This window comes from Sceloporus undulatus, chromosome 3, assembly GCF_019175285.1.
Source record: "Sceloporus undulatus isolate JIND9_A2432 ecotype Alabama chromosome 3, SceUnd_v1.1, whole genome shotgun sequence".
Lineage (NCBI taxonomy): Eukaryota > Metazoa > Chordata > Lepidosauria > Squamata > Phrynosomatidae > Sceloporus > Sceloporus undulatus.
Genome location: NC_056524.1, coordinates 266,161,287 through 266,176,189, shown reverse-complemented (window position 1 = coordinate 266,176,189; position 14,903 = coordinate 266,161,287). Strand labels below are relative to the sequence as shown.

The 14,903-nt window shown below is 42.1% G+C and overlaps 1 protein-coding gene across 2 annotated transcripts in view; it reads right to left on the bottom strand.

Moving 5' to 3' along the window:
* Positions 1-14,903, bottom strand: part of CHRD (chordin) — a 75,081-nt gene that overhangs the window by 55,951 nt on the left and 4,227 nt on the right. Inside the window, exons 2-3 of one of the 2 annotated variants that reach the window (XM_042456109.1) lie at positions 14,300-14,403; positions 2,290-2,416 (exon numbers count right to left, since the gene is read on the bottom strand). In XM_042456109.1, the coding sequence (XP_042312043.1) occupies positions 2,290-2,416; positions 14,300-14,403 (231 nt within the window). Of the gene's footprint in view, positions 1-2,289; positions 2,417-2,703; positions 2,787-14,299; positions 14,404-14,903 lie in introns of those variants that run through there. The other variant, XM_042456110.1, reaches the window with a different exon arrangement.

Here is a 14,903-nt window from a genome sequence, read left to right as displayed (position 1 = left end):
ATCCTTCAACTATCCTGGATTTTAAGGGACGGCTCTGATTAATCCTCTGTTTTCCCACTTTTTCAGTGGCCAGAGAGAAATGTCTCAGTTTCTCTCTTCTTCTCTCACTTTCCCACTTTCTTCTCAGTTTATTAACATTGCTGCAAACCAAATTCAAAGAGCAAAAGCTGAGCAAAACACTGAGCAAAAGATGTAGCATAAGGTTTTGTAGACTTGGTCGGCTTCCTCACATGGAGTGAACTGGTGCCCAGGAGAGACTTTATACTCATAGTGTATGAATAGACATAGAAATGCCACAGGTAGGTTTGCAATTCTATGGCTATTCATACAGTCTGATTATAAAGGTCCTTCCTGGGCACCTGTTCACTCCATGCACCCGAGGAAGTAGACCAAGTCTACAAAAGCTTATTCTACAATATATTTCACCCAGTTAGTCTCAAAGATGCTACAAGATTCCTTTGCATACTCAGATATCAATATCCATCTGCCAGAACCTGGGATTTCTAGGCCATCTCCCATGCAAGCACTATTTCTGCTTATAAAATCATTGAATCATAGAACCATAGAGTTGGAAGAGACCACAAGGGCCATCCAGTCCAACCCCTGCCATGCAGGAACTCACAATGAAAGCACCCCCAACAGATGGTCATTCACCTCTGTTTAAAGACCTCCAAGGAAGGAGACTTCACTACATACTGGGGGAGTGTGCTCTACTGTCAAACAGCTCATACATACTGTCAGGACGTTCCTCCTAATGTTGAGGTGGAATGTCTTTTCCTGTAGCTTGCATCCTTTGTTCCAGCTCCTATTCTCTGGAACAGCAGAAAACAAACTTGCTCCATCCCCGGGCAGAACCCTCTGGTACCCTACCGGTCACTTCTCTCCAGAATAAAGAGGAGCTATTGCTGAGCACCCTTTGGGTTTGGCCAGGTCCATTTAATAGTTGCATTGTCGGACCCACATTTTACTAGCTTGTTTGCAAGAATGTCATGGGGGACCTTGTCAAAGGCCTTACTGAGATCAAGATATGCAATATCCACAGCATTCCCTTCATCTACCAACCTGGTAATTTTATCAAAAAAGAGATCAGATTAGTCTGGCATGACTTGTTTTTCAAAAACCCAAATTGACTTTTGGTGACTATGGCATTCCCTTCTAAATATTCACAAACTCTCTATTTAATAATCTGCTCTAGCTGTTCAAACAAGAGCAGGTGTGTTCCGGCTGGGTGGTGTGGTCACAGGCAAACTCCCTTCATTGGGAGTGACCTAAACAAATGGGAAATAGACTATACAGGGGAAGCCGACACTGTTCAATGCACAAAATCAACATGCCAAATAAACAAGGGAGCAACACATGGCTGTATCCTCGGATATCCCACCTTTGTGCCTCCCATATGAGAGCCATGAGAGAAACACAGCATCTTCTGAACACAGCAGACCTCAAATGGAAATAGCTGCAACAGACTCTGAGGGTGGATCTGCAAGAGATTGCCAACAAGTGCTGGAAAGGATGCGGCTGTTGGGGCTATGCCAGGGAAGCGTTCCATGTACAAACCTGGCAAAATGGACTTTGTTATAGAAAGAGCTGGGAAAGGTGCAGTCTTTGGGTTTCAAGAAGCTCCTCAGCACAATTTCTCTGCTGAAGAGTGCTGGTGCCTCACAAAACTACAAATCCCAGGATTCTGTAGGATGTAGCCATGGCAGTTAAAGTATTGTCAAGGTGCATTATTTCTACAGTACAGATGCATCCTAGGACCCACTTATTTGTTCTATTTGTTGCAAAAGCACTCAGAACTACACTGTCTGATCAATTACATGTTTAATCCTGATCTTTCTCCAGTTTTCCAGATTTATAGGGAGGATTAGGATGAGGCATAGTGACTGGTTATTAGGGGAACTATCTGGTCAAGGCAGAATTTGAATCTCCCTAATCCAGCATTCTGTCCTCTACCATGCTATGGCCAATTTTCTCAATGCAACACATATCAAAATATGTGCAAGCAAGCATATGAGGGAGAAATGTAGGCTTAGAACCTTCTTCCTGACATATTAGCTTTCTATGGGCACGGATTTTCCTATCTGTTTTTGCATTCAGTCCTGCAAGCCCTTGCTTGCAGACAGAGACTGAGCATCTCTGTGAGGAGAAGAGCCCAGAGTGCCCTATTATGGGTGGAAGTGTGCACTTTTTCCCATAGTGTCTGTCTGAGCATCTTTCCCAGAAGACCTGCATAGCATTTTTAGAACCACAACCCTAAACCCTTAGAACCAACTGCAGGATTTGCCTTACCCTTGGGGCAGGTTTTGCAACAGTGTCCTGGCAACAGAATGGCATCACTGCAAGGCAGGGTGGGACAGTCACGCTTGATATTCTTACAGCTAACTTTGCCCATCGTCTTCCCACGACGATGCTTCTGCTGAGGAAGGAAAGAAAAGAAAAGAACACATTGAAAGTGAAATTGGACATCATAGTGTTGTATTGTGGGCTGTGAGAAGGTTTGTGATTCCACATCTGCACAAAATGCCAAACAATCCATAGCTTTTAAAGCAAGGTGTGATATTATGGATTATTTGGAGGGGGGAGGGTTGCAATGTTGCATTTATGAGAGAAATTAAGGTAAAGCATGGTTATGGTGTGTGTGATGTACAGTAAGCATAATAAGGAAAGTAATCTGTTGGGGGGAAATGCTAAAGTCTTTCTTACACTTAGACCAGGGGTGGGATCCCTATCCAGAAGTCCTTCCCCCAAAGCACCCAGGTCCTCAAAAAGAAGGAAATTAAAAATGATTTCAGACCAATTTGGCAGTATTTTTTTTTTGCCCCAAACCAACCAAAATTGTTCAGAACCACCCAGAAATGTTATAATATTCTGAGCCGCCTTGGGTCCCTTTTTGGGAGAAAGGCAGCATACAAATCAAATAAAATAAATAGAAATGCAATGGGTTTTTTTCCCACTAGCCCCTCAAACCTCCTCAAAACACACAAAAGTAAAAATTGTCTGAAAATCAGCTACAACAGAAGCTGGAAGCAACATCATGCCCTTTTGCACATGCCAGTGTAGGTTTGGATGAGCCCAGGAGGGGGGAAATGGCCCATGCCCACTATGTCCATCTGACTTAGATTCTTCTTCCAACTGCCAAAAAACTCTATGCCCAGAAGGGATTTGGAATTGTGGGGGTCAATTCATATAATTTTTACACTCAGTCTGTGCAAAGAATTTTGGAAAATGGAATTGGAGGTGCGTGTAAGACAGCTTGTAGAGCACACATACCTGCAACAGATCACTTACCTTATTGCATTTGCTGTATATCATACACATAACCCTACTTTACCTTAATTTCTTTAATAAACACAAATTTTCTCTGCCAGAAGTCCACAACATCATAGAGTGCTACTTAAACTGGTGATCTGGGGACCAATGCCCATCCTCGAGCTATCTGCTCATGGTCCCTGTAGTTCTAGGAAAGAAAGAAACAGTTGTATGCAATGGTCACAACTATAGTAACCATTGCTGACACTTTAGAAAACAAAAATTGCCAATCCTTCACAGAAAGTGTGAAAAGCACTGTTCTAAAGAAGTAATCTTCTTCTTTTTTGCTGTTTGTTTTTTTGCTGCTTGGGGACAGTAGTCAGGTTGCACAGAAAAGTCTGGGATGTTACTCCTGTTGGCTGGCATTCTCTTGGTGACATACACAGACATAAATGGCCTTGTGTCCACAGAACAATGTTTTGTGCTGTTGTTCACATTTCAGGTGCAGAAGCAGAGTTCCACCTGCCATGCTACAGCACATCAGTCTGCATTACGCATTGCATATGGTTGGTAGCAGCTGTGTTCCAAAAGCTGAAATCCCCCCTAAAACCCAATTTTGTTAAGCTTTGTAGATGTTATGAAGTCCAAAATGCTATTGCATGCCATCTATCAAGTATTGTTAATTACTGTTTAACAATACTTGATAGTTGACATGTAATAGTATTCAGTATCTGACTCTTGACAACCTCTGCATCTTTACATCGCTTCTCAGTCTTTTGGCTAAGATCAAGTGTAGTGTAGTGACAATCTCTGCATTCTGCCAGTTAGTACCCTTCAACACTAAGACCATTAAATATTAGATTCAGAGATCAAATGCTAATCAGTCCCAACTGTCTGATACTGCCAAATGTAAATCATCTACCAAACATTAAATACTATTGCCTGGTAGCTATCATCATATATCTATAACAGGATGCCAATAATTGGTAGTGAATACTCAATGAAACACGACATTTTAAAAGAAATTGTTACTATCCATTCTCCTATTCAAAAGGTTCATGGGTAGAAGCTTCCCCTCAAAATACAATCCTGACATTCAGCTCATGTTGAAAGTGATTTTGTTTCTGATTTTAAAGGAAGTCAGTGCAGAGCTGCAAATACAATTACATGCATCAATACCCTAGGAATTTTTACTATCCTGCCCACCACCAGAATATACCTGAATTAAAAAGAAGAAAAGTGTCTAGAATTCTTATCAAAGCTTAGAAACATTGGTTAAAATCCACAACTGATCTGAGATTCCAAAAGATGCATATCTGGGGATTGTTTCTGTTTTTGGTTTGCACTAACTTGCAGAAGGCATCAAAACAGAGGTGGGAATAATGTAGTTTACTCATAAAACTGTATGTCTCCAATGGATGTTCATTAAAAGTGCCACGTAGTGAAATAACGTTAAGTGGTGCAGTGGTTTGAGTGTTGGACTACAACTCTGGAGACTAGAGTTTAATTCCCACCTTAGCCATGAAACTCACTGGGTGACTCTGGACAATTCACATGTTCTTGGCTTCAGGGGAAGGCAATGGCAAACCTCCTCTGAATAAATCTTGCCAAGAAAACCCCATGATAGGGTCACCTTAGGGTCGGGTAAGTCAGAAAGGATTTGAAGGCACTTAACAACATCAAACAACAAAAGGACAGGCAAACCTGTCAGTTTTGGTTTCAGTTTCCTTTTCTAAAAGATTCTGCAGTTCTTTCCATCCTGCATGCAAAGACATTGCAAAGTTTTGTAAATTCCTGTCACAAATGAACTGAAAACAAGGTTTTGCAGCCCTAGCTGCCGAGCAAAAGCATGGCAGTTCCTTCTCCCTGCAACTGAGACAAACAGCGATGGCAGATTTACTGCCGGAAATTGTGTTGGGACCATAGCATGCAGGGAATCGTGTGCCAGAGCATTTTAAACTATTGCAGACGGGAAACATGTGAAAGAGTCCAAAGTACAGACATTTCCTGCAATGGCAAATGCAGAATTTATTAGCTTTGCCCTTGATGTCTCTGTTATTGATGTGTGTCCTAGTTTATCCACTGTTTTTAGAAAAACTGCAATAGCACAAAAAGCAGCTTATTCAAAGGATCAGTTTAAACAAACATGTATAAACAAACGTGGTCAGATGGCTTCGGATCCAGAAATTCTCGGAATATGAATTCAATGGGACTGAAGCTAGTTGGGAATACTTTAACTTCTCCCATTTATTTCTATGGGCCTGCTCTAAATGTGTCCAAGTTTGCAGCCAACCAAAGATTGTGAAACAAACATAACCAATGCAAAACTCAACCATTGTGGCTAGTGCATCCCATGTCAGTGGAGTACTGAATCCACTTGAGAGACTAACCCAGGGTTTGAAGGAATTATCCAAGGTACTGAACTCTAACTCCCAACTAAAGTGGGTTCTCCACATTCGCTGGAGTTAACATTGCCACCAATTGCCACAATTTTGGGGGGTGGGGTGGGGGAACACCCTAAACCATGAACTGAAGCAGGGTGACAAAAAGGTGTGTGTGTGTGTGTGTTTCATCTATTCATGTTTGGCAAGTCATTAAGATGTGTTATTTGTTGCTGGCAAGTCATGAATTAAGAGAGTTAGGTAAAGTTATTCTTTTGGACTGCAACTCCAGTAACCCTCAGCCAGCAGGCCACTAAGGGATTCTGGGAGCTGCCCTCCCCAAAGATAAACTTTCTAAACTCTGAGGCTAGGGGTGCCTCTACACCATAGAGATTATGCAGTCTGCCATGACTCCATTCTACAGAATTCTGGTATTTCTAGTTTTGTGAGGCACCAGCACTCTTTGACAGAGAAGGCTAAATACTCTGTAAAACTACACGTCCCAATATTCCGTAGGATGGAGCTACAGCACTTCAAGTGGTGCCAAACTGCATTATTTCCACAGTATAGATACACTGTTGGTCAAGAACTTACTCAAGGTCATTCACTTCTTTGACAAGGATAAAATCTGAATCCAGAGCCAAGTTCTGAAGTTCCTCCTGATGAATAGACCTGGAGTCTTGTGTTCAGTGCTGGACACCAGAGTTTGAGAAGGATATTGACAACTATATCCCAAGGAGGGTGACCAAGATGGTAAAGGGTTTGGAACCCTACAAGAGTTGGTTACAGGAGTTGGGTATGCTTAGCTTGGAGAAGAGAAGTGTAAGAGCTGGAATGACAGCTGTCTTCAAATATCTGAAGGGATGTCAGGTGGAAGATGGAGTAAACCCATTTCTTGCAGCTTCTCAGACTAGAACATAAACCAATGGATTTGAGTTGCAAAGAATGAGATTCCACCTACATAGTAGGAAGAATTTTCTGACGGTAACAGATGGCACCAAAACAGAAGGCAGCAGACTCTCCTTCGTTGGAGGCTATTAAGCAGAAATTGGATGGCCAGCTGTCAGGGAAGCATTAGCTACTGATTCCTTCCCTGGCAGCAGGTTGAATTAGATAGTCCATGGGATACATTTCAAATCTATAATACTATGCTTCTAAGGGCGAACAAGAGGGACCTGAAATCATAGAATCATAGAGTTGGAAGAGACCCAAAGGGCTATCCAATTCAACTCTCTGCCATGCAGGAAGACACAATCAAAGCACCCCTGACATATGTCCATCCAGCCACATTTAGATATTTGAAAGGATGCCATATTGAGGATGGAGCAAGCTTGTTTTTAGCTGTTTCAGAAACTAGAACATGGAGCAATGGATTCAAGCTACAGGAAAAGAGATTCTATCTAAACATTAGGAAGAACTTCCTGATGATAAGAGCTGTTTGACAGTGGAACATGGTGCTTCAGAGAGTGATGGAGTCTCATTCTCTGGAGATTTTTAAACAGAGGCTGAATGACCATCTGTCAGGAGTGCTTTGATTGTGTCTTTGTGCATGGCAGGGAGTTGGACTGGATGGTCTTTGGGAAGGCATTCCTTCCTAAAAGCAGGAGACTCCATCATCCTCCAAAGCAGTGTATTCTATGGTCAAACAGCTCTTATCATCAGGAAGTTCTCCTGCAATTAGAAACCATTGCTCCATGTCTTAGTCTCTGGAGCAGGCTGAGAGAATGTTTCTATAAGGCATAAAGCAGGGGTAGGCAACCTTTTTGAGCCGGGGTCCGGGTTGCTGTCCCGCAGACAACTGGGGGGCCGGAGGCAAAAAATAAATAATTAAATAATTTTTTAAAAATTAAATAAATAAATAAACCGGGACAAATGTAGGGAAAAATTTTCAAATGGAGGACACTTTTTTTAAACAAATGGGGGACATGCAAAAAAAATTGTTGATTTTTTTTTAAAATGTTAACATAAATGCATGTTTCTGAGGTTTCTATAGACAATTGCCCCCCTTGCGCGAGAGGCCAAAGGCCCTGGTGGCAATCAGCGGCAGGACCGGGCTGGGGCCGGTCCCAAGGCCTCACTGGGCCGGATTCGGCCCGTGGGCTGTAGGTTGCCTACCCCTGGCATAAAGGAAGAAAAAGTGTGTAAGTAAATATATAAAGGGAATGGGGGAGGCTGTGGAAGCAAGACAATGAAAAACCACATTTGCATGCCTCATGCTACATGGTCTTTTGAGCCTCACTCAGGGAGCAACAGTGCAAGACAGTGGGTGGTCTATGATCAGATCTCCAGCACTTTGTTAAATCTCTCATCACTGAAACAGACTTGCCTCTGCTCCGTAATGAATGAAACTGAGAGGGAAACGTCTCATCATCAGAAAAGACTTACTTCAGATAAAGGCAGGGAAGAGATACCCACTTGTTCTTCTGCAGGAGTTATGAGGTGTCCATAAGCAGAGCTTTGAAAAGTTACTTTTTAGAACATAACTCCCAGAATGCTCTAGCTGTGGTCTATGGAAGGAGGAAGGCAAGCCTGTAGCAGTGACTCATGCAAAGATGCAACAGGCAGCCCCTTGTGACTATTTAAAAGGGATTTAATGGCCCAACTTTCCCTTGATAAAACAAAGGCTGGATTACCTTGTGTTGTACAGTGCACCCTTTTTTTTACGCAGGGGATCCGTTCCGGACCACCACCACCACCACCCACCGCATAAAAAAAGCGTACACTCAAGCCCCATTATTCTTAATGGGACACGCTGCCCCTTGCTTCCCGCACGTTCCCATGGGCTCCCTAGCGGCTTTGAGCGAATGCTCATATGACTCAGGCGCACTGTATATTCTTTTGCCTTAAGTAGTTTCTGATTTATGGCAGCCCTAAGGCAAACTTATCACAGGGGTGTCTTGGTAAGTTTTTTTCAGATAGGGTTTGCCATTGCCATCCTCTGAGGCTGAAAGAGGTTGACTTGTCCAAGGTCACCCAGTGGGGTTTCATGGCTCAGTGGGGACTCAGATCCTGCTCTCCAGAGTAATAGTCCAATGCTCAGACCACTATGCCATGATGGTTTATGCTGGATTACTGAGGAGAGGATAATTGGAAGGAGGTTCTCAGCAACAAGTCATGCAGAGACTCAGGAGATTATCAGACAGGGGATGGGATGGCGATGGAAGTGAAGCAGATCACTCTCCCATCCTTATCCTGTCCTTATCGCAATATCATACACATCACACTTATCTATAATAAATAATAATAAAACTTTTATTTGTATCTCGCTTTTCTGTAACTAGACAATCAAAGCAGCTCACAACATATTAAAATCCACATTTACAACATTATGTCCTAAAATCCCCCCCTTAAAACAGGATTAAACATGTTACAATTAAAATATCTATTAAAACAGAATAAAAATAATAAAAGAAAATATATACAGTATGACGAGGACAGAGCACTGGGCTGATACATGATGTGGGGGGCAGTCATTCTGTGGCCGGGCACTTTTTATTCAGGAAAGGCCTGCCAGAAGAGATCTGTCTCGACAGCTTTTTAAAAGCTGTCTAAGCTGGCAATTTGACGGATCTCATCCGGCAGACCATTCCATAGTTTGGGAGCAATTGCAGAGAAGGCCCTCTGGGAGTTAGCAGTTAGTCTGGTTTTTAAAGGCTGCACTAGATTCCTCCCAGAGGACCTAGTGATTATCCTGTCAGTGAAGTGGAATTGTCCTGTCACTAGTATTGATGGGTTATTCCATTAATGAAAAATGAAGGGAAATAATGGGACAATTCCACTTCACTGACAGGACATCATCAAAAAGTCTTTCATGCGATTGCAGTCAATTGCACTTCAATGTCAGGATAATAATTGGACAACTGCGACGTCATATGAATGTCCTTCGCACAATCATGAGATAAGGAAAGGACAAAGACGTCCTTTTCCCCGTGTGATAATCTCTTCAGTGGGTAACACTCTTGTAGGGAAATCCGTTAAGATTCATGAGACCACTGATTGACTGATTGTTGCCTGCCCTCAGAAAAGTTATTTTTTGACTAGCAATGCCAGAATCTTCCAACCAGCACAGCTGGGGCCATGTTGGTTGGTCCCCAAATCAGTGACGTAGCCGGGGGAGGGGTGTCCGTGGGGTCCGGACCCCCCTTCCATTAATTAATGTTAAAAATAATATCAACCAAACCTAATCTAATCACAAAATATATGGTGGCAGTTAGTCTAGACCCCCCCCTTTCCCAAAATCCTGGCTAGATCTCTGTCCAAATGTAACTATGCCACACTCTGGTTGCAGAACTCTAGCAGACCTCTTGTAGCCAGCCAGTGTACTTTGGTGCTTGCAATCTGAGAATTACTAGGATAGAAAATATGAAATCATTACTCCTTGTAACAGTGAACTGAATATGTGTTGAGAGCCAGCATGCGTAGTGGTTTGAGCATAGGAGTACAACTCTGGACCCCAGTGTTCAATTTCCCACTTGGCCAAGGAAACTCACTGGGTGACCTTGGGTCACATACTCTCAGTCCTAGAAAATACCATGATACATTCACCTTAGGTAACTATAAGTTAGAAACAACTTGAAGGCACACAACATTAGCTGATGTTTGCAGAAATGTAAGTTTTAAAAACTCCAAAAATCCACCCGCAAGCCTAGAACAAAACAATTGAAAGAGAGATACAGAAGAACATGGTGGGAACATAGAATGCCTTTAGGAATGGTTTATATGATGCAACATTTTTATGTAGCTTCCACTCAGTATAAAGTTCATTTTTGGATAAGACAATTAGTTAGCACTATCAGTATTCATAAGAGCTAGTGTGGCATAATGGTTTCATTGCTGGGCTATGACTCCAGAGACCCGGGTTTGATTCCCTGCTCTGCCATGGAACCGATTGGGTGACCTTGGGCAAGTCACATTCTCTCAGCCTCAGGGGAAGGCAATGGCAAACCTTCTTTTAACAAACCTTGCCAAGAAAACCCCATGATAGGTTTGCCTTGGTGTCACCATAAGCTGGAAACAACTTGGGGGCACACGGCATAATTGTGTATTCTTGCATGACAGAAAATGTGTATTGCATTCATGGCATGGCATGAATGACCAAAATACGGCAGCTTCAGTTTACTCACCCTAACCTCTAGTGAGGCCTGATTTAATCTAGGACCCATTCATTGAACCCTGTCTTTTTAGCAGTCCATAATGTCTGTAGAACTCTGTTACAGCACCTGATATCAAATGAGGTAAGTCTGTCAGCTTTTTGGACTGTTCAGTTTTAAGAGCCATACAAAGAAATCAGAAATATTATGGCATGGATGAGTCTGACTTTGATATTTAATTATATATCTTTACACTTGAAGATCTCATCTTGTTCCTTCATTGCTTCCAAGTCTTAGACTTCTTCTGACTTTCTGACTGGAGTCTCCAGTTTGATTAATGACTGAGCCAAATAGTAAATCTTGGACGATTTTGATGGTTTCATCACCCGCTTTAAGGTTATGTAAATCTTTAAATCTGTGTTGCTGGGCTGCAGTTCCCATTATCTGTCAGCACTGGCTTTGCAGGCTAGGGCTAATGGGAGATGCAGCCCAACAACATCTTACTGGATGACTTGTTCCTCACCCCTGTCTGGCACTTCTCTGCAGAAAACTATGACATTCTTGCCTTGCAACGTTCTGTACTCAGTCAAACTTTTCAGACTGTTCTTTTTGTTCCATTTGAAATAAGATGTTTATCTGATGTGTTCCTACATAGCAGGGGGTTGGACTGGATGCCCCTCTGGTCTCTTCCAATTCTATGATTCTATTATTTCCTCCCTGGCCTGTACCCTATTAATTTTAGTTTCACCTTCTCCTTCCCAGTCCTTCAAGTCTTAGTCTAATTCCTTCAAGAGAAGATACCAGACAAAACATCCGAACTGAGGATCTGCCAGGCTTGAGGGAGGAAAATGTCACTCATCCTGTAGCCCACCATTAGAAGTGGGGGCTGCATGTGTATTTCAATATATTGGATATCCTTATAAACTATTATTTGTGGGGAATGTGTATCTGGGCTCTGCTTAGAACTGTGTACAAGGGGAACAGGGCTGGAAGAAAAAAGAAGAAATCATTTCTTTGGTGAAAGATGAATTCTTTAACCCATTGTGCAACTTGGCTGCTGAGCATATTTCTGTCAGAGCTTGAGGAGGGAGCAGAGCTTGGATTTTTTGGACAGGAACTGCCAAAAGCCCCCAGGCAAAGAAATCCAAAAAAGTAACCTTTCCACACTGAGACAGAGGCATTCTTTGGATTGGGGGAGGCAGATGAAGAATGGGGATTTAAGGGGTACACACTTTTTAAAATAAATTTGCTACAAGTGTCAGGGTGAAAAGCTGTCCTAACTGTGAAGGAGGACAAAGCTCTGCAAAATATATGACATTCGAGAGAAATGTAGGATGTTACAAAATGAAAAACTAAAAAACATGAATATAAATATAAATCCATGCTTCCTAGCTATGCTTAAAATGGAGGGCATTTTGAAATTCCTCCTGGAGAAGTTCTGGAAAAGGAAGATGTCTGATCACCCAAACCAGTGGCACCCGGTTGCTCCCATGACACTGGGCCTAAGTCCAAACTTCAAAGAGGCAATGTGAGGTGCTGAACCTATTTGGGGGGTAAAGTTTAGCATTTTGTCCAGCTTCTGTAAACCCAAAACTAATTCACCAGCCTACTTACAAGGGAAACACCAGTAATCATAGTTGTCTATTAGGGTAATGGATTCACATTCTCCTTAACAACAGCAGCAGCAAAACCCCAGTTTAGAGACACAATTATTTCCACAGAAGCTGCTTTCTTTCAGGGCCAGCCTTACTGTTATTTATTCATTTAATTTATTTATCCTCTATGCCACCTTCCTCCCAGAAAGGGACCCAAGGAAGTTCACAAATAAAACCATTTTCTTTACAATTAAAAAATTTAAAAGACAATTATCATCAACTAGCTAAAAACAGCATAAACTTACAAATATTAAAAACATAACTAAAGCACACACACCTGTATAAAAGCCTCCCTGACATGACTATATTATTAAAAGCCTGCTTGAATAAAAAATGTCTTTGCCTGCTGGCAAAAGGAAAGCAGGGAGGAGGCCAGGCTAGCCTCCCATGGAAGGGAATTACAAAGTGAAGCAGCTGCTTCAAGCAGAAAATTTGGGGTGTCATGAAAGGGTGCCAAACAGTTAATTCTTCATATTAATATTAATGTTGGTGATGATGGTGATATCTGTTTATATCCCACCTTCTTATTGTAAGCCTTATTATAAGCCATTTTGAGATTGGGACTGAAAATGGCTTATAATAATTTAAAGAAATTGTTAAAAATGCACAAAATACAAAAGTTATAAACTATTAAACAACCAGAAAAAAATTAAAACCAGGTTAAAACATACAGTGGACCCTTGTTATATGCTGGGGTTTGGTTCCAAGATCCCCCGTGGATAACAAAATCCGTGGATGTTCAAGTCCCATTAAATATAATGACATAGCAAAATGGTGTCCCTTATAAAAAATGGAAAATCAAGGTTTCCTGTTTGGAATTTATACTTTTTTGAACATTTTTAAACCGTGGATGCTTGAATCCGTGTATAAGAAATCCGTGTATAATAAGAAGGGCTGACTGTATATTAAACACACACACACCTCAGGACAATCATTAGCAATATCCAGCACACTGCGTAAGGTGGGCCTTATATCATCACTGCTCAAATGCCTGTTGGAACAGAAAAGTCTTTGCTTGTCTGCGAAAAGAAAGTAGTCTAAGATGTCTTGGGAAGGGAACAGCAGAGCCTAGAGGCAGCCACTGAGAAGACCCTGGTCTCTCTCAAGTTCCCATTTTTATTACTACAGTATTTTTATTGATGGGAAGAGGTGCCTCTAGATTTTAATGTCTTGTGTGCCACTCAACAAGCTCTATGCACCTTGACTTGAGTGAATGGGGAAGAAGGCTGCCTTTTTGCTACTTTACCGTAAACAATGAAATATCTCCGGCCAACCCTTCTCCCTATCAAAACTCTCTATGGATATTCTCTGAGATGCACAAAGTGGATGAAACTTCGTCTTTTACATGGTGTATGGCAGCTCCCTTCACATTGACTCACTCTTTGTTTCTGACTTTGAGAAGGCAAGGCAGCCATTTCAATCTTCTTTAATAAAAATAACAAAAGGAGCCATGCAGCACCTTAAAAAATTGGCATGTTTTCCTTATAAGTTTCCATGGACTGCAGGTGACTTTATTGGATGCACAGTGGTGGCTAGTGACTTCCAAGTCAATAGGATAGTGAATCCACTCTTGGTTTTAATGTGAACTGTAAAGAAGTTTCCTCAGGTGTGAAATCTTATCCAGAAATAGCTTCAGGACCTTGGATAGTTTTTTTTTAAAAAAACTTTAGAAGTAAAACCTGGGGTGGATTCACAGCCCCACTGCCATGGACCTCCCCATCTGCCACTGCAGATGCATGAGAACCCATCCAAACTTTGGTTCAGTGTATGTTATGTCCTGCTATTGTGGGGGGGGGGCATAGAGTCCACCTCAAAAATCCCCAAGAAATAATCCAGAGAATTAAAAATGCTTTACAGTTCTACAGCAAGCTCCCTCCAGCCCTCAGAAAAGGAGGAGGAGGGAAACACTTAATGTGATACTTACCGGTTCACAGGAGCACACCACACAATGCATGATGCCAAAAGGCTCCCCTAAATCAGGATGCCAAGTATCTTCCAAAGTGTAGAATCTGCCTCCAAAAGAGCAGCCTGTGAAGGCAAAATGGTCATGAATATTCCTGAAAACTCCATATCACATCAAGTCAGACCAGTGGTCCATCTTGCCCAGTATAGACCAGCAGAGGCCATCAGGCTGGCAGAGATCTTCCCCCCAACCTGCTGCATGAGGTCCTTTTCAATAGAGATGCTATGTAGTAAACCTGGGATCTTCTGCATTCGACAACCTTCTAGCATCATACTATACCTTGCTGAGACACAGGGATACAAGAAGCTGCTTTATGTCAGGTCAAACTGCTTATATAATCTGCACTGACTGGGAGCTCCACTGAGGGCTTTTTCATGGCTGCTTAAATTTGGGGGGGGGGGACAAAAAATCTGGAGACACCAGGGACTGGACCGGGGAATCTTCTGCCTTGATCTACAGGGAGAGACAGATAGGAAATGATGATGATGATGATGATGATGATGATGATGATGATGATGATGATGATGATGATGATGATGATGATGCATTCAGCACATGGGTTCTG